General features: G+C 39.7%; 1 protein-coding gene across 1 annotated transcript; it reads right to left on the bottom strand.

The window, feature by feature from the left end:
* Positions 1-19889: 19889 nt before the first annotated feature.
* Positions 19890-24039, bottom strand: XCL1 (X-C motif chemokine ligand 1). The gene is made up of 3 exons (XM_049881314.1): positions 23906-24039; positions 21302-21416; positions 19890-20256 (listed from the first exon to the last, which is right to left on the bottom strand). Exons 1-3 carry the CDS (start codon positions 23964-23966, stop codon positions 20088-20090), a joined length of 345 nt encoding a protein of 114 aa, XP_049737271.1. The 5' UTR covers positions 23967-24039; the 3' UTR covers positions 19890-20087.
* Positions 24040-27587: the final 3548 nt, after the last annotated feature.

The raw sequence follows: 27587 nt of genomic DNA on the forward strand, positions 1-27587 counted from the left end.
AGGCATTTATGATTTGTCCCTTCCCTAACACCTCAGGGCCATAATGGAACCTCCCAATCGTAGCGACTGGCCACATACTCACTAGAAGTGAAGGCAGAGGGCTTACATTACATTGAGGCAGGACAGAAACTGAACATAGTCAGCTTACATTGTTTTGTTATGTTGTTTTTTTTTTTCTTGTGACTGTAGATGAGGCTGTAGGCATCAGTCTCTGAAAGGGGCTCCCAGGGTTGCTCTGAAGAAAAAATCAGTAGCAGTAGACGGTTTATATCAGGTATAATATCATTTTACTTTTTCGGTTTTTATTTCTTCATTCAAATAAATCAACAATAAGATCTTCAGGAAACCTCTAGGTATAACATTTAATATTTTTAAGATCAGGCACGAAATTATGTATGATTCAAATTTTATTTTTAAAAATCACAAAGACATGGAGGGGGCATGTCTAAAGTTTCTGTCTTTAGAGATCACGATAACTCCGTGACAGCTCTGGATGGCAGGGTTACAGATTTCCTTTTCACTTTTGCATGTTCTCTAGGTTTACTATTATAATCCTTAATTCTACCTTTTGTGTTATAAAAATAAGAAAGAAATTCGTTAAGTACCTGGGAGAAAAAAACTACCTGAAAGCCATATACCCTGCAGTAACTGTGGCATGCTGGGCTACACAGAACAGACTGGGAGTAAGCTAAAGGAAGCGCATATCAAAGGAAATCTGTGGTTTACATCAAATGGAGTCACTTGGACTTAACCCATTCTGATAAAAATGATAGGAAATAAGTGTCCCTAAGTTCTCTGTGAAGGTCCCCATACTTGTATGTTAAATCATTTTACCATCTCTGTTCTTGAGCTGGAAACGCTGGGGGCGTAGTGGGGTTAAGAGCCACAGCTGCTAACCAAAAGGATGACAGTTCAGATCCACCAGGTACTCCTTGGAAACCCTACGGGGCAGTTCTACTCTGTCTGGTAGGGTTGCTATGAGTCAGAATCAACTGGACAGCAACGGGTTTGGTTTGGTTTGGATTTGGTCTTGTGCTTGCATTAAATTTCATCATCTGGTCTGCAGAGCAGAAGCATGTGGGGTGTGCCTGCAAGTGCACCCCCTTGTGGAGGTGGAAGGCACCCCTCGTCTAGGCACCTACTTTTATCCAATGACTCAAGACAATGCCAAGGAGCCTGGGGAAGGGGTCAAGTCAGAACATTGGAGAAAGGTGGGAAACGTATACAGTGTCCACAGTGGGCACCATGCAGAAATCACAGGACTCCTTTGCTTCAGCGGTCCTAGACAGAAGGCTGTCACTGAGGTCAAGTTGCAGAAAGGGCTTGCAGGGCTGCGGGAGGGAATCTGAAACTGAAGAAAGGGCTTTGGTGTGATGACTAGACCCTGAGCGGCGGGATCTCCGAGTGAAACCAGAAGTATGGTTTCCACATTCATTTTGACAACTAGTGCTTGGAACTAGTCTTAACTCTGCTACTCTGAAGCACATGTGCAAGACCTGGAGAGACAAGGGCTGTATGAACTGACTGTAAGAGTGGCCTCTCTTTAACACTGCAGGACTCAGGCAATCCTCTTATGGGGCCCTACCTTTTCCCAGCTAAGCATCAGTAGGAGTGCACATTCTCATTCTTACATCCAGGGAGCACCATGAGTCGGCACCACAGGGTGACAGAGGCCAGCAGGAGGGAAGGGACTCATCTCAGAGCACACCTCGCAGAGCACGTGGGACTAGCAGTTCTTCTGGCTCTGACACCAGCCATGCCTCTGCAGCAACAAAGGCCAGGACTTTCATGGGTATGTCTGTTATGGGGAGTCACAGAAATAGGGAAAGGGGCTTTGCAAGAGGTTGAAGGGTTGCATTAACAGGTGGGGATCAACAGCTGGCCAATCTGAACATTAATGTTAATGGAACTGAATGTTAATGTTAGAACTAAAACCCTGGCGATGTCTAGGATACCAGTGAATACAATACTATAATAAAAAGGGCTCATTCTTGGCTTTTAATTCTCTAATAGTTACATAACTGCACCCAGAGAAATTGCAACTTCGCAGTCACAGAAAAAGAAGTGGCTTCTGCCACGCATCTCATCTCCAAAGTGTGTAACCCTGAGGGAAATGACCTTTTTTTAAGTTGTTTTGTGAGTGTACTTGAGGAGTTGTGTGACCGATTGTGTGTTTCACAGTGATCCAAGAAATATTTAGGGCCATCTAAAACATACTAAAGCGTTAACATGCCTTGAAGGAGATTTGCTGCTGTTGTTGTTAGGAGCCATCGAGTTGGGTCCGACTTATGTACCCAAAGTACAGCGGAATGAAACACTACCCGGTCCCATGCCATCCACACAATCATTGCTATATTTGAGCCCATCGTTGTAGCCACTGTAACAATCCATCTCATTGAGGGTTTTCCTTTTTTTTGTGGTCCCTCTTCTTTACCAAGCATAATGTCCTTCTCCAGGGGCTGGTCCCTCCTAATAAAATGTTCAAAGTTTGTGAGATGAAGTCTCTCCATCCTCACTTCCAAGGAGCATCCTGGCTGTACTTTTTCGAAGACAGGAGATTTAGAAAAACGCAAATGCCAAGCCTCTGCAGACTTTAGCTAAGCCAATAACAGTTAATTAATTAAAAAGTAAAATATTCAGGCTTTGGCAACTTTCTGCTGCCGACTTTGATAAGGAAACGAACATTCTCAGAGTACCTGCTGTGGACCAGGCACATGACTGACATTTTGTTTCTCACACTTCCTGTACAGAGAGGCAGAGCCAAGATGGAGGACAAGTCAGAAGCACTAAGCCATCATGCTGCAACAAAGACCAGAAAAACCAAAGAAAACAGACAGTTGTGAATCCAGGAACCCTGAACCTTAAAGGAAAGGATAAAGTATTAGATTGAGAGCCACAGAAAAGAAGAAACCAATAGAAAATGGCGGAGGAGTAGAGTTATGGAATGGAGGTATCCGCTTGTTCTGTTCAACACGACTGCCTCTTGGCTGATGTACAGGTCCCTCACCAGCGCAATTAAGTGTCCTGGAATTTCCATTCTTCCCAAAGTTATCTATAATTTGTTACAATTCACAACAGTTGAACACCTTTGCATAGTCAATAAAACACAGGTAAACATCTTTCGGGTATTCTCTGTTTTCAGCCAAGATCCATCTGACATTACCCACTGAACATTAGACCCTACTGTACAGCAACGGTAGTCAAAGCAGCCTGGTACTGGTAAAATGACAGACACATTGGTCAATGGAACAGAATCAAGAGCCCAGATGTAAATCCATCCATCTATGGTCACCTGATCTTTGACAAAGGCCCAAGACCATTAAATGGGGGAAAAGACAGCCTTTAACAAATGGTGCCAGCAAAACTGGATGTCTACCTGCCAAAAAAATGAAACAGGAGCCATATGTCACACCATACACAAAAACTAATTCAAAATGGATCAAAAACCTAGATATAAAACAAAAACTATGAAGATTACAGAAGAAAAAATATGGTCAATGCTAGGGGCCCTAATATACTTGCATAAATAGGATATAAATCATAACTAACAATATGCAAACACCAGAAGATAAACTAGATAACTGGCATCTTCTAAAAATTAAGCACTTATGCTCATCAAAATACTTCACCAATGAGTAAAAAGAGAACCTACAGACTGGGAAAAAAAATTGGCTGTGACGTATCCAGCAAAGGTCTAATCTCTGAAATCTGTAAGAAAATCCAACACCTCTAAACAAAAATACAAATAAATTTTTAAAATGGGTGTCATGGATTCAGTTGTGTCCTCCAAAAGTATGTGTCAACTTGCTTAGGCCATGATTCCCAGTATTGTGTGGTTGTCCTCCGTTTTGTGATTGTAATTTTATGTTAAAGAGGATTAGAGTAGGATTGTAACATGGTTACCCAGGCCACATCCCTGATCCAATGTAAAGGGAGTTTCCCTGGGGTGTGGCCTGCACCACCTTTTATCTCTCAAGAGATAAAAGGGGAAGGGAAGCGAGTAGAGAGGGGGCACCTCATTCCATCAAAAAGCAGTGCCAGGAGCAAAGCCCATCTTTTGGACCCTGGGTTCCTGTGTGGAGAAGCTCCTTATGCAGGGGAAGACTGATGAGAAGGCCAACAGAGAGAGAAAGGCTTCCGCTGGAGCTGATGCCCTGAATTTGGACTTCTAGCCTACTAGACTGTGAGTGAATAAAGTTCTGTTTGTTGAAGCCGTCCATTTGTGGTATTTCTGTTATAGCAGGACTAGATGACTAAGACAATAGGCAAAGAAAATGAACAGACACTTTACCAAAGAAGACATTTAGGGGGCTAACAAACATCAGGAAATGTGTGCAATCACTTGTCATTAGAGAAATGCAAATTAAAACTACAATGAGATACCATCTTACCCCAGCATTACTGGCATGAATCAAAAAAAAAACAGAAAATAACAAATGTTGCAGAGGCTTTGGTGAGATTGGCACTCTTAAACACACTGCTGGTGGGAATGCAAAATAGTACAACCATTTTGGAAAAAAATATGGTGCTTCCTTAAAAAGCTAGAAATAGAAATATCATGTGATCCCCCAATCCCACTCCTAGGAAAGTGTCCTAGAGAAAAAGAGCCAGCACGTGAATAGACATGCATACCCATGCTTATTGCAGCAAAAAGACAGAAACAACCTAGATGACCATCAACAGATGAATGGATAAACAAACTATGGTACATACGCACAATGGAATAGTACACAACCATAAAGAACAATGATGCATCTGCGAAACACCTCACAACATGGATGAATCTGGAGGGCATTATGCTAAGTGAAATAAGTCAATCACAAAAGGATAAATGCTGTATAAGACCACTATTATAAAACTGAAGAAAAGATTTACACACAGAAGGAAACAATCTTTGATGGTTTCGAAAGAGGGGAGGTGTATGGGAAGAGAAAAAACAGGTAATAGATAAGTGATAACATTGGTGAAGGGTAAGATAGTACACAATACTGAAGAGGTCAGCACAACTTGACCAAGGCAAAGTCATAGAAGCCTTATAAAAAAAAAAAAAAAAAAGCCTTATAGACACGTCTAATCTCCTGAGGGACCGAGTTACTGGGCTAAGGTCTGGGGACCATGGTCTTGGGGGACCGCTAGCTCAATTGGCATAACATACTTCATAAAGAAAATGTTCTACATCCAACTGTGCTGAGTAGTGTCAGGGATCTTAGAAGCCTGCAAGTGGCCATCTAAAGTACATCTACTGGTCCCATTCTGGCTGGAACAAAGGAGAAAGAAGAAAACCAAAGACACAAGAGAACGATTAGTCCCCTGTGGTCCATAAGGACTAATGGGCCACAACCACCACAGCCTCCACCAGACTAAGCCCAGAACATCTAGATGGTGTCCAGCTACCACCACTTACTGCTCTGATAGGGATCACAACTTAGGGTCCTGGACAGAGCGTGAGAAAAATGTAGAAGAAAATTCAAATTCACACAAAAAAAGACCATGCTTGCTGGTCTGACAGAGAAACCCTGAGCGTATAGCCTCTGGATGTCCTTTTAACTCAGTACTGAAGTCACTCCCAAGGTTCACCCTTCAGCCAAACATGTGAGGAATATGCTTCGTGGTTCAATCACGTATACGAAACACGCGGCAGGGTTGGCAACCAATGTCACAAAACAATTTGTGTATTAATTGCTTTGTGAAACACTAATTTGCTCTGTAAACTTTCACCTAAAGCACAATAAAAATAAAAAAGGAGCAAGTGTCCTCCTTGCGTTTTATTCTGCAGACCACTGTTTCTCCTTCCCCTCTAAATCTCTTTCCCAGGGAGTTTAAAGATAAGACAATGAGATAATATTACCAGATACCCCCTACTTATTGCAGTCCTCATGATGTTTGAGTGGTAGAATTCTCGCCTCCCATGGGGAGACCCAGTTTCAATTCCCAGCCAATGTACCTCATGCGCGGCCACCACCCGTTTGTCAGTGGAGGCTTTCATGGTGCTATGACACTGCAGAGTTTGGCAGAGCTTCCAGCCTAAGATGGGCTGGGAAGAAAGGTCTGGTGATCTGCTCCACAAAGCAGCCAGTGAAAACACCATGAATCACAGCAGTCCAATCCTCAGCCAATCACAGGGATAGTACAGGGCCAGCAGCCTTTCCTTCCCTTGTGCACGGGGTTGCCATGAATCAACAACAAACCTTCAATACTTGAAAACTTTGGCACCTCTCTCTCTCGACTATAATTCTTGCTAATTTCAATATCCATCATGTTTTTTTTCCTACATACTGGCTTGCTCTCCTCCAATAATCTTGTTTTCCACCTTCACTCCCATGGCCATATTCTTGACATTGTTATTACCAACATATGGCATCTCTTCCATTACTTTGGTTCCCCAGTCAGCACGTCCTATTTTTGTATTATCACTATCCATCTAGTGCCTTGACTCCAACAATTCTTCTACTACTCTATGACCCCAAATACATGCATGTTACCATCTTCCCATTGCCTGTCACTCCTGAACACCCTTCTCCTTTTGAAGCTTAGATTCTATGATCATCATTACAATCACTCCCCTGCATACACCAAAAGCTATTTTGCCCTTCTCTCCCTCTTTCAATCTAACCACATTTCTCCAGCCCAATAGCTCTTCTTCTCTCCCAGATGTCAACTCTCTGCTTTCTTCTCCTCCTTTCCACTCTCAGCTTACAACCTTGGAAAATTAAGATCAATCAGAAGCAAACTTGTCTATGACCCAACCACCAAACCTCCCAATCTACATACAACTCTCCCTATAAATTTCTTGTTTGTTTTTTTTTTTACATGAACACTGGATCAATCATCCATATTCCTTTCTACAGTTGCTTGTCACTGGAACTCAGCTCCCCTCACAGTCTCAGAAATCTCACTTTTATAATCATCTCCTCTCTCTCCTGCATCAATTTTTTTCCTTTCTGTTGCAATATTTCCTGACATACATACACAAACACACACATAGATACATACATATGTATATTATATATACACGGAGAGAGAGAGAAAGAATGATCCTTGGCCCCACATCTCCCTCCAGCTACAATTATTATGTCCATTTTTCTGCTCTCCTTTATGGTTAATATCCTCAAAAGGGTAGTCCCTAATCATGGTCTGTACTTTCTCTCCTTTCACTCTCTCTTTTGCCTATTGTAATCAGACACTTGTCCTCACTACTCCACCGGAACTGTTTTCATGTGTGTGTCTGTGACCTCCACGTTTCCAAATTCAATGACCAATCCTCAATGCTATTATTTTCCTCACGCATCAGTGCACTTTGACACAGCTGCTCACTCCCCTCTTCTTGAAACAGTTTCTTCACTTGTCCCCAGAACACCTCTCTCTTTTAGGTCATCTGACACACTAGATCCCCCTTTGCAATCTCCATTCTGGTTTCTCCCCTTCTTTACATCTACTGATTTAAGTGCTCCAGGAGTCGGCCCTGGGAACTCTTTTATTCCCTATACACATTTGTTCACTGAGTAATATCATACAGACCATGGTTTTATATACCATTTTTATACTGACAGCTCCTGGATTTACATCTCAGACACCTGAGATCTAAGCTTCTAAATCTAAAGGCCTACTTTATATCCTCATGTGGGTGTTTAATAAGGACTTCAAGCTTAACTTTGTCAGAAAACTTGTGATTCCTGCTCCCTACTTGTTTCTTCCCGGTCTTTATTCACTTAGTACATGGCAACCCCATTTTTTCAGTTGCTCAGAACAAAAAATTTGGAGTCATCTTTGGTTCTCTTCTTCTCGCATCCAAATCCAATCCATTACCAAATCCTATTAGATTTACCTTTGGAAATTTTTCAAATTTCTGCATCACCAAAGAAGAAAGAAAGCTGGAAAGAGTGATTAAAATGGAGTTTGAGGATTTTGTGTGCATTTTAAGAACGCATACTACCCCTTAGCCCTCCTAACCTTAAAAAACTGATCTAGACTTAAATTCATTGATTTTTCTTTACAAAAACTCTGAGATTGATTTTCAGTGCTTCCTTTTCTTGCTATGCTGCCTTTTTTCTTCAGTTTTTCTATTGTACTTGTTTCAGAATAGGCCCTTGAGAGTAACCATGGTATTAACAGAATTAAGCAAAATACACAACAATCTCAGTTGTGTTAAAAGGCAAGATACAGACAACTAGAAGACATTCTCTCAAATGTGGATGATTTTCTTTTCTTCTTTATATTTTTCTGTATCTTCTAGAACGTCTCAAATATATTGGCATTACTTTGCATTATAACAGTAAATGTTATTATAAGAGAAAAATTCAAAATTCTTAGCTATGACACCAAAGCAGAATCCATAAAAGAAAAAAAAAAAAAGCTGAATTTATTAGAACTTTTGCACCTCGAAAGATACCATTAAGAAAATTAAAAGGCAAGCCACAAACTGGGAGAAAATATTTGCAAATCATATATCTAATAAAGGGCTTCTATTCCAAATGTATGAAGTACTCTTATAAGGCAACAATAAGGATATAAATACACAAATTAAAAAATGAGTAGAAAATTTGAATAGACATTTCACCTGGTAAGATAAACAAATGGTCAATAAGCACATGAAAAGATGTTTAACATCATTAGTCCAGGGAAATGCAAATTAAAATCCCAACGAGATATCACTTCATACAAACTAGAATGGCTATAATAAAAGAAAGAAAAGAACAAGTTTTGGTGAGGATGTGAAAAAACCTCAACCCTCACACAAACACTGACGGGAATATAAAATGGTACAATTACCTTGGAAAACAAGTTTTCACTTTCATAAAAAGTTAAATACAAATTCGTCGTAACACCCAGGAATTTCACTCTTAGGTATCTACTTAAGAGAAATGAAAACATGTCCACTCAAAGATTTGTACAAAAATATTCTCAGCAGTATTATTCATATTGGCCAAAAAGTGAAACAGTGCAAATGTCTGTCAGTTGGTAAACAGATAAACAAAACGCAGCATACCTGTGCACTGGAGTACTACTCAGCGGCCAAAAGGAACGGACTACTATACACGCTGAGGGAAAGAACCCGGCTCGGGAGACTACGTATTGTAGGGTTCCGTTTTTATTAAACGTCCAGGAAAGCCAAATCTGTACAGACAGAAAGATTAGTGGTTGCCTGGAACTGAGGGCAGGAGCAGGTATTAAATAATAACAGACACAAAGGATCTTTTTGGAATGAAGGCATGTTGTAAAACTGGATTGCAGTGATTGTTGTACAACTCTGTAAATTTACTGAAACATCAGTTGTACATTTAAAATGGGTCAAATTTATGGTATATAAATTATACCTCGACAAAGATATTTAAATATGGAAAAAAATCCTAAATATCACCGTTTTTTTTACCACTTCTTCTGCTAACCATCCCAGTCACCATCATCTGTTGCCTAGACTATTTTAATAGTCTAACTGGAATCTATGCTTCCACACTTAACACCTTGGAATTCATTCTCCACAGAGTCGCAGAAGGATCCTTTTAAAATATAAAAGATTATATCATGGCTCCTCATTCTCCTGAGAATAAACCTAACGTCCTTCATGGCCAACAAAGCCTTGTATGCTCTGCCGCTGTATGAGCTCCCTGTTCTCCCTCTCTGTCCCTCTCTGTCACTCCTCAGTCCTGGCCACACAGGCCTGCCCGCTCCTCAGCACACCCACCACACTCCTGTCTAAGGCTTTGCTTTAACTCTTCCACCTTCCTAAATGGTATGTGCTTCCTTGAGCTATATTCACAGCTGCTTTCTCACTTCATTCAGGTCTCCTGGATATTACCAGAGAAGGCAGTTCTGACCACATCCTATTTAAAATAGATCTGAACCCCTGTCTCTCTCACACACACTCATCATCATCATCCATATCTTCTTATTCTGTTTTATTTTTCTTCCTAATACTCATCACCTCCCGACACACTTTGATGTGATGTGAGTGTGCGTGTGAGTGTGCGTGTGTGTAGTCCATTGCCCACTCTCTTGCCCCCAAGCCTAAGAACGAAATCTCCATGACAGCAGGGATCTTGTCTCTTGTCTATTTTGTGCATCACCATATCACATGTGACTCCTACAAACACCACAAGACTTGTAGTGTATTATATACAGAGGAGGTTTAGCCACTAATTAAAGATCACACAGCCAACAATTACCCAAGTTGGGATTTGAGGCCAGGGCTGTCTGACTCAATGCCACGTGATTGCCACTACACCAAGACCGTCTCCAGAGAAAAGCGGTTAAACCGCACCCCACTGAACAAAGGTCGTTCGTTCTGTCCGAGTTAATGTCTTTATGGTTTTGACTTCCCTGAGTCTTTGTACATCAGCAGGATTGGTGTAGTACAAAAATAAGAGATGTAGCTTCAGTATCTTGGCTTCCTCAGGTTTGGCCCAGCCTGTAAAGAAGCCGGTCTCTCTCACTGTATAAGCTGAAATAAACACATTTCAGAAGAATTAAAAATTCCAAACCCTTACATAAATGAAATTTACCATCAAGATTAGTAGGGTAGGAATCTGTAAAACATATGACTTCATCACAATTTCTTTCTTCCTCCAGAGTGTAATACACTACTATCTTCATAGCAATCCCTGAGATTTATTAGTGTCATCTGAAGATAGCTATAAGTTTTTAAGTTGGGTTTTTGTTCAAAAGCTGTACACACATACACACAAAATGTGATCGAGAAAAGAATAAAATACGCATTTACATTTATGCTAATCTCACTGTCAAGCGACTCTGCTTTTTATAGTTTCCTTCCCTCTATCCCTTTCTTTATATCCTATAAATCTTCCTAATATACAGATGTGCTTACAGACGCAGTGATGACTCCAGGACACCTTGTGTATATTAAGGCCAAGGGAAAAAGAAAGGGGCAGAAAGAAAAGGCGGCTCCTAGGGCTGTAAGAGCATGATCCACCTCCCCTCTAAGAGCTCATTTGGGACGCTAAGTCCCCATTGTGTATTTTAGGAGCCCTGGTGGCTCAATGGGTAAGCATCTGGCTGCTAACTGAAAGGCTGGTGTTTTGAACGTACCCAGCAGCTCCATGGTAGAAAGACCTGGGGATCTGTTCCAGTAAAGATTAAAAAGAGAAAGATTACAGCCTAGAAAATCCTATGGGGAAGTTCTACTCTGTCACACAGGGTCACTATGAGTTGAAATCTACTCAATGGCACTTAACAACAACAACATTGTGTATTTAGGAGTCCCTGGGTGGTGCAAATGATTAAGAACTCAGCTACTAACAGAAAGGCTGTTGTTTCTAAGCGATCCAACAGTGACTCAGAAGACAACCCTGGTGATCTGCATCCAAAAGGTCACAGTCTAACAAACCCTATGGATCAGTTCTACTCTGCAACTCATGGGATCTCCATGAGTAGGAATCGACTCAACAGCTACTGGTTTGGTTTGGTTATTGTGTATCTATCCTTTCGCTAAATTCTTAATGTACAGAGAAAATAAAAGAAGGTACTAACCCTAAGAATCATACCAATTAATCAGAAAGACAAGCAAGAACATCCTCCTCTGTCTCCTCTCCTACCATTCCAAAGGGAAGAAAAGTGGAGCTAGGACTGACACCATCACCATGGTAACGACTGAAGGTGATAGTAAGTACCCTGCAGCCAACCAACCCCAACCACAGGTGGTAGATGAGCACAAAGCTAACAGGATGCTAAAAAATACACATCCTGACAGGGTCATGGCTGAGGGCAAAAAGCCGATTCAGTGTTTCATGCTTGCTGTGTGTACCAACGTAGAGTAGCATCAGAAAGGAGATAAGCCTTTCATTCTTAACTTGCAGCCATCTCTACAAAAGAGTTTCAAGTTCCTTGCAGAAAATCCATCTGCAAGATCCTTCCCCCAAGATATTTTAGAGTCTGCTCTGAAGGCTGTTGGTAAAAGGAGATAGTACGAACTCTAGCATCTCTCATGCATCCTTTTTCAACAAGAAGAGAAACACCATACATTTGTGTAATTAAAAAAATGAATCACATTTATTTGTTTGGTAGTAGCTGGAATGAGAAGTCATTGTATCTTCACTTTGTCCCTGTAGGTTACCCTCCGTCTATTCATGAGGCCTGAACTGATTGTGTTAATTGAACATGATTTGCCTCCCCATTATTACACTCGGACTTCCGTGCCAAATTCAGATCGTCAGAGCTTCCAACACACAATGTTTACTGGTGTCTCAGGGAGAACATTAATACAGGAGCTATTGTAGTTTTGCTTGTGGTTGGTAATCACCCCACTCCACTCCCCCCGACCCCCGCATCCAATTTTTGAGAAAGCTAAGGACCTGGCTTGGAGGAAGAGATCTCAATCAACTAGGAAGGAGCAATTGATTTTATCCTCCGATCAATGCTCCTGGTTCTCCTCTTTATATGCCATGGACACTCAATAAAGTTTTGTGACTAGTTTTTTTAAACACTTATTTATACTTTTTCCAGTTATAAAAATAAGAAATATTGTAAGTAGTATACTTAAAGAACACAGAACACAGAAGAGAGACCTGGACCAGTGTCAGGAGCTCTGGCTGACTTCTAGCCAGACTCTGCAGCCTGGGATGAGCTATTTACTTCGCTTTGTCCTTACCTGTAAACAGAGCAATTCCTGCCCTTCCCATCTCATCTCACATACCTTTTAACGTGAAGTTTCAGTGAATTAATGCAAGTAAAATTGTTCTAGAAAGGACATTTGGTGTTGTTTCTTGTTTTTAGGACATCGAGGTAATATGTCATCAGGGTATATTGGGATATTTTCATTTTTAGCAAATTTTCTCTGCCTGTTGATCTTCCTTCACAACATTTGACAAGCTAGATGAAGAAGTTGTTCACTGGTTAGGAGAAAAAAGGTTTCCAAACTCTGAATCTTTCATCTTTAGTTATGATGCTGTTCGTTACTGGAATCAAACAGGTGATCATGACTAATATTGTATCAAATCCACAAAATTAATTTTTCAAAGTGAGTGTGACTAGAAATCAGCTTTATTCTTCCATTTCAAGCCACATTAAATCTTCTACCTTTAAAACAATCTGCTATCTCTAAATTTGTCAAATTTAACTAGTGTTCCTAATGAATCCAGTCTTAAACACCAAGATAGTAAAATCAGCAATTACTTCCTTTAAACTTTTTATTAAAGTATAATATACATTTCTAAAACTTCACATATTATAAGTGAACAACTAGGTGAATTTTAATGAGCTGGACACACTTGCATAACCAGCACCCAGGTCAAGAAACTCACTCTATCAGCAAAGTGAAGAGACAACCTACAGAATGGAAGAAACATTGGGAAAACTATACATCAGAAACAACAGTGGAGACTGCATGACAGAACTTTGCAAGACCAACAACTTAATCATTTCAAATACCTTTTGTCAACAACATAAATGGTGACTATATATGTGGACCTCGCCAGACGAAATACACAGGAATCAAATCCATTATAGCTCTGGAAAAAGACTATGACAAAGCTCAATATCATCAGTCAGAACAAGGCCGGGGCCAACTGCAGAACAGGCCATCAATTTCTCATATGGAAGTTCAAGTTAAAGCTGGAGAAAATTAAAACAAGTCCATGAGAGCCAAAATACAACCTTGAGTATATCCCACCCGAACTTAGAGACCATCTCAGCAATAGATTTGACACATTGAACACTAATGGCCAAAGAACAGATGAGTTCTGGGATGACATCATGAAGAAAGTAAAAGGTCATTAAAAAGACAGGAAAGAAAGAAAAGACAAAAATGGATATCAGAAGAGACTCTGAAAGTTGCTCTTGGATGTAGAGTAGCTAAAGCAAATGGAAGAAACAATGATGTAAAAGAGCCGAAGATTTCAAAGGGTGGCTCCAGAAGACAAAGGAAAGTATTATAATAAAATGTGCAAAGACCTGAAGTTAGAAAACCAAAACCGAAGAACACATTTAGCGTTTCTCAGGCAGAACGAATGGAAGAAAAAATTCAAACCTTGAGTTATATTGAAGAATTCTATGGGTAAAGTATGGAAAGATGCAGGAAACATCAAAAGGAGATGGAAGGAATACACAGAGTCACTGTGCCAAAAAGAATTGGTTGACCTTCAACCATTTCCAGAGCTAGCATATGATCAAGAACCGATGGTACTGAAGGAAGAGGTCAAAACCACATTGAAGTCATTGGTGAAAAACAAGGTTCCAGGAAGTGATGGAATACCAACCGAGATGTTTCAACGAATGGATGCAGCGCTGGAAGTGCTTACTCATCTATACCAAGAATTTTGAAAGATAGCTACCTGACCAACCAGTTGGAAGGGGTCCATATCTGTGCCCATTCCAAAGAAAGATGTTTCAACAGAATGTGGAAATTACTGAACAATATCATTAATATCACACAAAAGTAAAATCTTGTTGACGATCACTCAAAAACAGTTGCAACACTACATCAATAGAGAACTGTCAGAAACTCAAGCTGGATTCAAAAGAGGACATGGGACTGTGGATATCGTTGCTGTTACCAGATGGATCTTGGCTGAAAGCAGGCAATGCCAGGAAGATGTTTACCTGTGTTCTGTGGACTATGCAAAGGCATTCCACTATATGGTTCATAATGGATAACATTATGGATGTAATAGATAACTTTATGAAGAATGGGAATTCCAGAACACTTAGTTGTGCTCGTGCAGAATCTGTACAGAGATCAAGAGGCAGTTTTTGGAACTGAACAAGGGGATACCATGTGGTTTAAAATGAAGAAATGTATGCAACAGGAATGTTTCCTTTCATCATACTTATTCAATCTGTATGATGAGCATAGAATCCAAGAAGCTGGACTATATGAAGAACAGGGCATCATGATTGGAGGAAGACTCATTAACAACCTACGATATGCAGATGACACAACTTTCCTTGCTGAAAGTGAAGAGAACCTGAAGCACTTGCTGATGAAGATCAAAGTATGGATTACACCTTCAGAATGGATTACACCTCAACATAAAGAAAACAAAAATCCTCACAACTGGACCAGTAAACAACATCATGAAAAATGGAGAAAAGATTGAAGTTGTCAAGGATTTCATTTCACTTGGATCCATAATCAATGCCCATGGAAGTAGCACTCAAGAAATTAAAAGCTGTATTGCACTGGGCAAGTAATTACCTTGGGTTCTTGGTGTTCTTCATTCTCCTTTGCTCCAGATGGGTTGAGACCAATTGATGCATCTTAGATGGCCACTTGCTATCATTTAAGACCCCAGATGTGACTCACCAAAGTGAGATAGAGAATGTTTTCTTAATAGATTTAATTATGCCAATTGACTTAGATGTCCCCTGAAACCATGGTCCCCAAACCCCTGCCCCTGCTATGCTGGTCTTTGAAGTGTTCAGTTTATCCAGGAAATTTCTTTGCTTTTCGTTTAGTCCAATTGTGCTGACCTCTCCATTATTGTGTGATGTCTTTCCCTTCACCTAAAATAGCTCTTATCTAGTGAAAACCTCTCTCCCTTCCTCCCTCCTTCCCCCATCATAAATATCAAAGAATATCCTCTTCTCTGTTTAAACTATTTCTGAAGTTCTTATAATAATGGTCTTATACAATATTTGTCCTTTTGCAGCTGACTACTTCACTCAGCATGATGCCTTCCAGATTCCTCCATGTTACAAAATGTTTCACGGATTCATCATTGTTCTTTATCGATGTATAATATTCCATTGTGTGAATACATCATTATTTACCCATTCATCTGTTTATGGGGACCTTGGTTGCTTCCATCTTTTTGCTATTGTAAACAGTGCTTCAATGAACATGGGTGTGCATGTATCCGTTCTTGTAAAGGATCTTATTTTTATAGGATATATTCCAAGAAATAGAATTACAGGATCATATGTTTTTTTTCTTTTTATAGTAGTTCTATTTCTAGTTTTTTAAGGAAGTGCCAAATCGATTTCCAAAGTGGTTGTACCATGTTACATTCCCACCAGCAGTGTATAAGTGTTCCAGTCTCTCCACAACCTCTCCAACATTTATTATTTTGTGTTTTTTGGATTAACGCCAGCCTTGTTGGAGTGAAATGGAATCTCATTGTAGTTTTTATTTGCATTTCGCTAAAGGCTAATGATTGTGAGCATTTCCTCATTTATCTGTTAGCTACCTGAATGTCTTCTTTAGTGAAGTGTCTGTTCACATGCTTTGCTCATTTTTTAATTGGGTTATTTGTTTTTTTGTAGTTGGGTTTTTACACGATCATGTAGATTTTAGAGATCAGAAACTGATCGGAAATGTCATAGCTAAAAAGTTTTTCCCAGTCTGTAAACAACCTTTTTACTCTTTTGGTGAAGTCTTTTGATGAGCATAGGTGTTTGATTTTTAGGAGCTCCCAGTTATCTGGTTTCTCTTCTGCACTGTTAGTAATGTTTTATATACTGTTTATGGCATGTATTAGGGCTCCTAGCATTGTCACTATTTTTTCTTCTATGATCTTTATCATTTTAGATTATATATTTAGATCTTTGATCCATTTTGATTTAGTTTTTGTGCATGGTGTGAGGTATGGGTCTTGTTTCATTTTTTTTTGCAGATGGATATCCCGTTGTGTCAGCACCATTTGTTAAAAAGACTGTCTTTTCCCCGTTTAACTGACTTTGGGCCTTTGTCAAATATCAGCTGCTCATACGTGGATGGATTTATGTCTGGATTCTCAATTCTGTTCCATTGGTCTATGTATCTACTGTTGTATCAATACCAGGCTGTTTTAACTACTGTGATGTCTCCCACTTTGTTCTTCTTTTCCAGTAACGCCTTACTTATCCGGGGCTTCTTTCCCTTCCATATGAAGTTAGTGATTTGTTTTTCCATCTCATTAAAAAATGATGGTGGAATTAGGATCAGAATTGCATTGTACCTATAGATCGCTTTGAGTAGAACAGACATTTTTACAATGTTAAGTCTTCCTATCCATGAGCAAGTATGTTTTTCCACTTACATAGGTCTCTCTTGGTTTCTTGCAGTAGTGTCTTGTAGTTTTTTATGTATAGGTCTTTTACATCTCTGGTAAGATTTATTCCTAGGTATTTTATCTTCTTGGGGGCTACCATAAATGGTATTGATTTGGTGATTTCTTCTTCGATGTTCTTTTTGTTGGTGTAGAAGAATCCAACTGATTTTTGTATGTTTATCTTGTACCCTGATCCTCTGCTGAACTCTTTTATTCCTTTCACTATTTCTTGAGGATTCCTTAGGGTTTTCTGTGTGTAAGATCATGTCATCTACAAATAGAAATACTTTTACTTCTTCACCAATCTGGATGTCCTTTATTTCCTTATCTTTATTTCCTTACCTAGCCTAATTGCTCTGGCTGGGACCTCCAGCACAATGTTGAATAAGAGTGGTGATAAAGGGCATCTTTGTTTGGTTCCCAATCTCAAGGTGAATGCTTTCAGGCTGTCTCCATTTAGAGTGATGTTGGCTATTGGCTTTTTATAAATGCCATTTATTATGTTGAGGAATTCTCCTTCTATTCCTATTTTGCTGAGAGTTCCTATCATGAATGGGTGTTGAAGTTTGTCAAATGCCTTTTCTGCATCAATTGATAAAATCATGTGATTCCTTTCTTTTGTTTTATTTACCTTAATTGTTTTTCTAATGTTGACCCACCCCTGCATACCTGGTATGAATCCCATTCGGTCATGTTGAATTATTTTTTTGAAATGTTGTTGAATTCTATTAGCTAGAATTTTGTTGAGGATTTTTGCATCTAAGTTAATGAGGGATATAGGTCTGTAATTTTCTTTTTTTGTGGAGTCTTTACCTGGTTTTGGTATCAGGGATATGCTAGCTTCATAGAATGAGTTTGAGAGTATTATGTCCTTTTCTATGCTCTGAAATACCCTTAGTAGTAGTGGTGTTAACTCTTCTCTGAAAGTTTGATAGAACTCTGCAGTGAAGCCTTGGGCCAGAGCTTTTTTTGTAGGGAGTTTTTTGATTACCTTTCAATCTCTTCTTTTGTTATGGGTCTATTTAGTTATTCTACCTCTGTTTGTGTTAGTTAGGTAAGTAGTGTGTTTCTAGGAATTCGCCCATTTCTTCTAGGTTTTCAAATTTGTTAGAGTACAATTTTTCGTAGCAATCCGATATGAGTCTTTTAATTTCAGTTGGGTCTGTTGTAATATCATCCATCTCATTTCTTATTTGGGTTATTTGCTTCCTCTCCTGTTTTTCTTTTGTCATTTTGACTAATGGTTTATCAATTTTGTTAATTTTTTCAAAGAACCAGATTTTGGTCTTGTTAACTCTCTCAATTGTGTTTCTGTTTTCTATTTCATTTAGTTCTGCTCTAATTTTTATTATTTCCTTTCTTCTGGTGCCTGATGGTTTCTTTTGTTGCTCTCTTTCTATTTGTTCAAGTTGTAGGGATAATTATTTTGGCCCTTTCTTCTTTTTGGATGTGTGCATTTATTGAAATAAATTGACCTCTGAGCACTGCTTTCACTGTGTCCCAAAGGTTCTGATAGAAAGTGTTTTCATTCTCATTGGATTCTATGAATTTCTTTATTCCACCCTTAATGTCTTCTATAACCCAGTCTTTTTTGAGCAGGGTATTGTTCAGTTTCTAAGTGCTTGACTTCTTTTCCCTGCTTTTTCTGTTATTGATTTCTACTTTTATGGCCTGATGGTCAGAGAAGACGCTTTGTAATATTTTGATGTTTTGAATTCTGCTAGGGCTTGCTTTATGACCTAATATGTGGTCTGTTCTAGAGGATGTTCCATGTGCACTAGAAAAGAAAGTGTACTTGGCTGCTGTTGGTTGGAGTGTTCTGTATATGTCTGTAAGGTCAAGCTGGTAGATTGTGGTATTCAGATCTTCCGTGTCTTTATTGAGCTTCTTTCTGGGTTTCCTGTCCTTCACTGAAAGTGGTGTGATGAAGTCTCCTACTATAATTCTGGAACTGTCTCACTTTTCAATGCAGCTAGAGTTTGTTTTATGTATCTTGTAGCCCTGTCATTGGGTACATAAATATTTAATATGGTTATATATCCTCCTGCTATATTGCCACTTTAATCATTATATAGTGTCCTTCCTTATCCTTTGTGGTTGATTTAACTTTAAAGTCTATTTTGTCAAAAGTTAATATTCCCACTCCTGTACTCTTTTGATTGTTGTTTGCTTAATATATATTTTTTTCCATCCTTTGAGTTTTAGTTTATTTGTGTCTCTGAGTCTAAAGTGTGTTTCGTGTAGGCAGCATGTAGATGGATCGTGTTTTTTAATCCATTCTGCCACTCTGTCTTTTTATTGGTGCATTTAGTCCATTTACATTCAGAGTAATTATGGATAGGTATGAGTTTAGTCTTGTCATTTTGGTGTCTTTTTTTGTGTGTGTTGTTGACAGTTTCTTTTTCCCACTTAATTTTTTGTGAGTGGTTTATCTTTTTATATTGTCTTTTCCTCTTGTTCATTGTTGTTGATTTTGTTTCTACTGAGTCTCTATTTTTTTCTTGTATTTTATTTTGATGAGTAGGATAGTTAGTCTCCTTTGTGGTTTCCCTAATATTTACCCCTATATTTCTAAGTTTAAACCTAACTTTTATTTCTTTATATCGCCTTGTCTTCCTCTCCATATGAAAGATCTATGACTACATTTCTTAGTCCCTCTTTATTATTTTAATGTTGTCTTCTTTTACAAGATGACATTGTTGTTTCCCTGTTTTGAGCATTTTTTCATGTTTTGATTTATTTTTGTGGTTTCCCTGTCTGGGGTAACATCTGATTGCTCTGTCCAGTGTTCTAGTCTTGAATTGATACCTGATATTATTGATTTTCTAACCAAAGAACTCCCTTTGGTATTTCTTGTAGATTTGCTTTGGTTTTTACGAATTTCCCGAACTTTTGTTTATCTGGAAATGTCCTAACAGGCTGTTCTTAATAATAAATATTTATTAATTACAGCATCTAAATGAATGCGAAAGACATAAAAAATAAAATACAAAAAAATTGATTCATGCAACAGTTTCTTAAAAGGCGAATATAATCTAATTAGTCCTTCAGCTGGTAAAGGGAAAGTAGCTGACTCGCTGGCAAGAGGGACAATTTGCTGGAAGGTCACTATCCGGACAGCGTCACAGCAGTGTTGGTGGATTGTTGGGCTCCTGTAGGCTCGGTCTGGACCATGTTTCTTCTGGTTGTGGACTTCTTGTCCATACTTCTAACTGCTGATTTCACCCACTTGGCTTGTGGGTCAGCACAGATTTTCAGGCCACGTTTGGTAATAAAACTGCAATGTAAGGAAGACAAAGACAGAGTTAGCCACATTCTTGAAGCCTAGGGGCCTGGAGTTGAGTTCAGACTAGACGTGATCTTGTGCAGAAACTACTGGAAGAAATAATCTTTCAGAACCACAAGACCACAAATGAACACCTTTCTTCTGCCATCTATTTTAACATGAAGGAGAAATACCTCTAAGTGATGCCTAGCTTATTTGTTCACACTAATTCATAGGTTCCTTTTCTCATCGGTGCTTCCAAACCTAGTAATTAAACTAGATTTTTGGGGTCAGCTAGTCCAATTATGGAGCCCTTGCGTGGCACGAACAGTTGAGCGCTAGCTGCTAACCAAAACGTTGGAAGTTTGAGTCCACTCAGAGGCACCTCAGAAGAAAGGCTTGGCAATCTACTTCTGAAAAAATCAGCCATCGAAAACCCTATGGAGCACAGTTCTACTCGGCACACATGTGGTCACCATGAGCTGGAATCAACTCAACAGCAACTGGTTAGTCCAATTATTATGTAACTCCTTACTTTTCAAACCTAACACATTCATTTATCTTTTGCACAAAGGGTGATTTCTTTATCTTAATTTATTAGGGCAAAGCTTACAATCATGTGTTGAGAAGGCCTGCTACTTCTGAAAATGAGATCCTGGGGAGAGAATGATGCCATGCAGGCTAGTTTTTGACACTTTCCTTGACATAGGGCATGGGACTCTACCTTACCCCAACCGTAAGGATACCATACCAGAGTGGCTATGTGGTCAAATCCTGACCTGGACCAGCCTTCTTTAAGCCTAGTCCTGAGAACTGAGCACATGTATTCATTTGGTTTCTAGTCAGATTCCTCTGCTAAGTTAAATCTTAAAGGAGGACAGAGTTCTTTATCCAGTAGCCACATTTTCATGATATTATTTATTTCATGGCATTGTATGAAGACATGGTTATTATGGAAAAATAAAGAGGATGTTGGTTAAATTGAGGTTTTCCTGAGGAGAACAGAATTTCTGTATACGGTGCTCTACCAAGCCCAGCGTTGGTGGGACAAACTCACATCACAGCTTTCATGGAGCCCTCCTTGATGGTATAGGACTTGATTTTCTGAACCGGCAGGGGCCGGGTATGTAGGCTCACACAAACGCTCCTGTCCGGGACTTCACTCCCCACACCTGGTAAAGAAAACCAGACAAGCAAAAATAAAACTGTAAGTCAACAGTTACCAAGTTAAAGGGAAACTATCATCTGCTAAATTACTCGAAGAGCATTATAAGAATACAAGGCTTCTTTCAGAAAGAGATGACCTGTATCTGCACCTTCAGTCCCTTGCACATCATAGATTCTTAGTAAATGTTTGACTAATGAAAAAATAAATGAACAGGATTGTTTTAGGAAGTGCCATGGTGAACAAAGGAATAAGTTCTTACCTATCCCCATGTATAGTCTCATCCAGAAACCATATACCTTGCAGATACCCCAATGCCATTCATTCATTCATTCATTCATACAACAGCTACTTACTGAGTGCCTGTTATATCTCAAGCACTATTTAAGGTACTAATTAAGACAGACATTGCCCCTGTTCTCGTGGAGCACGTCTTCTAGGGAGAGAGTCGGGCAACAAACAAGTAAACAGATAAGATCAATTCAAACAGTCATAAGGGTTAGCGTGAAACAAGTAAAATCACGCAGAGTGACATAATAAACATAAGGTAATTTGAGGAAGGTCACATTAAGTAAAGGGAGGGCAGCTTGTTTCAACTGGTAAAATGTGAGCTATATAAATTAGCAGGTCATAAAGTATTCATCCTCAGTAGAAATGGCTCAAAGGAATTAAACATTTAAGTTTAGAGACCAATCTTACATCTCGGAAGGGACAAATAACCCAGGAGAGACAATAAAATTAAGGGTTTGGTAAAATCTGCTCAAAATTTCTAAGTGCTGATTTTCTCCTCAGCTGAAGAGGCTGATATTTGCATCCCAGAAATACATTCAGCTAAAAAGTACCTTAAGCGTTAGCAGATAACGATAGAATTTGATTGGTAGTGTCACTGACATCAGAAAGCATTTTTTAAAACATGGAATTTAACAAAAGGTGTTCACCAACATTGTTTCCTTCGTCCCCCCTTCTCCTTGTCATCACTCTTAGTTCCCAGTCTCAGCACCTTTGCTGAACTGTCTCTTGACCTTTGTTGAACCCTTGACTTCTGCTCAACCGTCTCTCAACTGAGTGAAAGAGGAAGACCTGCTTTTGAAAATTCTAATCTGTCTCTTACTGCTTAAGCTACACTATTCCTCTGTGAAGTATCCAACACGCATTCGCAAGACCCACAGAATCCTGCAGTGCTCTAAACCGCGAAGCCCTTTCCTTATCCTCAGCATCACCGTCACTCATGCTGAAGGGGGGACAGAGCAGTGATCGCTTTTGTTCCATTTTGTGCACAAGAAGCTAAGCCCAGTGGAGCTGGTAGCACCTTACTAAAGCTGAGAACTTGGGGACCCTTACTGTCTAACAGATCATCCCTCCCACCCCCTGGCCTGGGTTTCCACCAAGCTATTGTCTAGGCCACATTCAGCCTCATTCAGCAACATTCAGCCTAATTTAGTAATCTTAAACTGTTTAGTTTCATCGATATTTTTTGTTTTGCTCACAATTTCAAGGAATTCCAGACTTTGCCACCTCTGGTCTCAGACCCCTTGGGGAGCCCTGATCAGGTTAAGACTTCCTAGTCTAAGCAATAAGTCCACAAATAAGAGGCAGCAAGGACACATGACAGAGCATTAATTAGTCCCAAAGGATATTCTCTCTTGTTACCAGAGCCACAGGAAAAAATATGCACCACCCAGTAGGGAAAAGTCACCTTTAAGAAATACATGTGAAAGCCCAGGTGAGGTTCTGTATGTCTGAGTATCGCCTGGTTATGCCCTGCAGGTTTATTTGATACGACCATGTATAAGGTGTGGATCTTATTTCTGAGCAGTAATTATCACGTGGTCTCTCACAGAGTCATGAAATTTATCATAGGTAGTAACAACATTCATGACAGTAGTAATAGACTCCCCCTCATAACGGAAGGTAATATTGATTTCCTGGATACAAAGATATGAGCTTCCAGTCATTTTCTGTGTTTGTTAATGGAAAGCATTGATTTGCTTCAGAACACTCTCCAGCTCATCCCTACAATGTGACTGAACTCTCAAGGGCTTTGAGAAGTTATCAAGATCAGTAGTAAATAGGGGAAAGCTACAAAGTCATATAATAATTGTTACCACCATTTCCTAGCTAACAATCAAGAAATTAATATTTGCAAAGAAATTGATAAGTGACGACAAAATTTATCTCATTTTAATCCCAGGTGAGAGTACCAATTATTATATTCAATTAGAGGAAGAAAGCTTGGGCCCAGAGAGGTTAAGAAAATGATCCGGAATCACCGTGTCAGGAAAGCCAGGAGCCCAGGTTCTGGATTCTGCGTCTCCAGAGTCTGCAAGTCCCCTACAGTCAAAAGGGTCACTCCCATTTTGCATATGGGGAATCTGAAGTTTGCCTTAGGGAGAGCAGTTTATTCCAGTCCAAACCCAGTCAAAACCAAGCCATGTGCCCACAGAGGCCCCATCTCAGTTCCTTATCTTCATCTTATAAAAATAACTTTCAACCTACCTTCCACAATGTAGGCACCGAGGCAGCAGATGGCGAGGACAGCCAGGATGAGAAGCCTCATGACTGAGGTGTGCTGAGCTGTGCAGGTGGAGTGAGGACACAGCTCCTCACCAGCCCCTTTTATCCTCCAGTGGTCGGCTTGCTTCCTGCGGCAACAGGGGGCTTCCGAGGTGGGTATGCACCTACGGAAAGTCTTCGCAATACTGATGTTTTTTTTTTTTTTTCTTTGAGGGGAAAAAAAAAAAGGTTCCTTTGTCCCCACTCATGCTAACCTCACATCTTGTAGCCTTTTCCCCTTCACCTGTGGTTAATGTGTCAATGAAACCAAATGTGTGCATAAAAGCAGACATGGTTGTCTCAGCTCTTGCCACCTCTAAATTCAGATCTTCCGTTGCAGACCGCCCGACGGCCGTGTCGGTGTCATGGCCCAGCACTGGACAGGCCACAGTACTGGCTCCCGATGGAGAGTGTCAAGGTGGTCAGTGTGGTCCAGCTCTCCCACCCACACCATGTAACATCCGCTGTGACGCGAGGCTTCCACAAAGTGGACCATAGAGCCCCTAGGATGCAGGGGGTGGCTTCTGCCACATTGAGCTTCTCATTCCACACCATGTAACATCCGCTGTGACGCGAGGCTTCCACAGTGTGCACCGTGGAGCCCCTGGGAGGCAAGGGGAGGCTCCTGCCACATTGAGCTTCTCATTCCACACCATGTAACATCCGCTGTGAAGCGAGGCTTCCACAAAGTGGACCATAGATCCCCTGGGAGGCAAGGGGAGGCTCCTGCCGCACTGAGCTTCTCATTCCTTGTCTTTTTCTTTTTTCCCATTTCTCTTCTCCACCCTCATTCAAGTTGCCCCTGTTCCTCAGGATCACTCTCTCCAGAAATCCAAGAAACATGTAAATAAGAGTATTTTGAGTCTGTCTAAGTGTACATGTTTGCTTTATTGCAACTTAATATATACATTTTTTAAAGCCTTGAAAAGTGTGTTGACATCAACATTTTATTTGGATGAGAGAAAATAATCATAATCTTACCATTCTGATAGTTTTCATTTTTTAATTTTTTTCCTGAGTGTCTATTTGTATACATGTGTTTGAATAGTTGTAATGATTACGAATACTAGTTTAACATCAGTTTAATTGTTTCCCATTCTCTTCATAGCCTTCATGTTTCTACTTTAAGTAAATACATACATTAAACCATTTTCTCATAACTTATCATTATACAGATAACATCAACAGTGAAAATATTCATGAACATACAGTTCAATATCATCTGAAATATTTCCCTTTAATAACCAGGAGTAGGATTACTGAATGAAACCATCTTTATAACTCTTGATATATATTGCCATACAGTCTTCCCAAAATGTAGATTCAATTTGCAATGCCTTCTACTGGGTTTGCAGTGATTGGTTGCACTTCAACTTTTCTGGCTCTCAGTATTTTGTTGTGTTTGTTTGCTTTGTCTTTAAAAGCATAGGTATCTATAAAATGTATTCATTAAATATATGTGTAGCTGAAGTTTTTTTTTTTTTCATTGCCCTTAAACCAAAACCAAACCAAACCCATTGCCATCGATTTGATTCCAACTCATAGCGACCCTACAGAACAGAGTAGAACTGCTCCATAGGGTTGCCCATAAGCAGCTGGTAGATTCGAACTGCCAACCTTTTCGTTAGCAGCCAAGCTCTTAACTACCGTGCCACCAGAGCTTCTCATTTCCATATAAATTATAGGCCAACTCCCAAGAGATTTTTCATTAATGGCATTTAATTCTCCAGCCAGACTTCACTCCTGAACTCCAGAATGTCTTTTCAGTTATCTCCATCTGGCTATACCACCTGTCCTTAAAGCCTGACCACATCTTTCTACTGAGGCAACTTCTCCTCTTATGGCTCCTTGATATAGCTAACCACCCTGACACTCAGCTGCCCACTTGCCAGCACCCACTCTGCCAAAGTGCTTTTCCAATCCGTGGACCCATTCAGCCCCACAACCAACACACCAGCCAGGATTCTATCTTCTATCCAATTTCCAAATACAGATACCTGGGGGTCATCTTAGACTTGTTGCTATGAACCCATATGTCATTCTGAACCAAGTTTTACTAAGTATATCTTTTCAGAAGCTCCTCCTAACTCAGTATGTCTCCTCTTAACTTCCCACACTGCTCAAGGTAAGCCCTCATCATCCCTTGTTAGGATCATTGCAGTAGACTAAAGTGTTTCCTTCCTTTTCAATCTGTTCTCCACAGCATTGTCAGGGTAATCACTTTAAAGCCTTAATCTGATGATCTCATTTCCCTACTGAGAGCCTCTTTGCTAACTCACATTGCCTACTGGATTTATTTCAAGTCTCTCATTGTCGTGTACAAGGTTCTTCAAGCTCTAGTGCTAGTTTTCTTTTCAGACTTACCACTCATTCACATGCTCCCAAACCTCTAGCCTTAACCTCTAGTGCAGTTGACCATCGTTTTTAACACTTCCTTACCTCCCCACTGTTGTTTCCTTTACCTGGAACACCCAGCCCAACTCCATAAACAGCTCCTTGTAAACTCCTCTCCCTGTAAGTTCAAACAGCTTTTCGTGTAAAGCCTTCCCCAGTCCTCTAGATAAGATTAAGTTGTAACATTGTCCATACTCTCCTGGAACTTTGTCCTATCTGCTGCTATATCACTTGTCGTTATCACTTCTTATTGTTCTTAGCTGCTGTCCAGTCCGCCCATACAGGATCAGACCGTTGTGATTCATAGGGTTTTCACTGGCTGACTTTTGAAAGTAGATTGCCAGGTCTTTCATCCTAGTCTGTCTTAGTCTGGAAGCTCTGCTGAAACATGTTCAGCTTTGTACCAATATGAAAGCCTCCACTGATTGATGGTGGCTATGCTTGAGGTGCCTTGGCCAGGAATCGAACCCAGGTCTATCGCATGGAAGGTGATAATTCTGCCACTGAACCACAACTGCCCCCATTATATCACTAATCGCATTGTATTCCCCCCCCCTTGGTTACATTTGTGTCATTTGCCCATTTTTTCCTTGGGTCACTTGTCTTTTTCTTATTGGTATACAAGAATTCTATATTTTTAGACTAATTCTTCATTAGTTGTGGGTGTTGCAAATATTTTCTCAGTTGTAGTTTAATGTTTCACTATCTTCGTGATGCCTCTTATGAATAGAAGTTCTCGATTTTGATGTATTCTAATCTGTCAATCTTTTACTTTATGGTTAGTGTTTTTTGTGCCTTAACAAAGTCTTCCTCTCACCAAAGTCAGAAAGTAACTTACCTCTACTTTCTACTAAAAGTTTTGAAGTCTTGCATGTGACATTTAAAATTTTAATGTCTCTGGTGTTGATTTCTGTTTGTGGTGTCAGATAAAGAACCAAATGCTTTTTTTTTTTTTTTTTTCCTCTTGAGATTACCAAATATTCTAGCTCTGTTTATTGAATGGCTTTGCTTTTCCCCACACTACCTCTGGCATACAGGTAGTCCCCTGACTTACGACGGGGTAGTCAGTTCCAACATAAGTCCAACACCTCATTTTTTTTTTTTTTTTTTTTTAGTTTTCATTATTATTGCCTTTTATTATTAGTTTCTTTATAAATCCTATCTTTATGTCTTTGGGGGTTGGAAACATTATGTATAAGCTTCCAGGTATATTTTATACACAAATCATAAA

The sequence above is a fragment of the Elephas maximus genome, chromosome 3 (assembly GCF_024166365.1).
Source record: "Elephas maximus indicus isolate mEleMax1 chromosome 3, mEleMax1 primary haplotype, whole genome shotgun sequence".
NCBI classification, from domain to species: Eukaryota; Metazoa; Chordata; class Mammalia; order Proboscidea; family Elephantidae; genus Elephas; species Elephas maximus.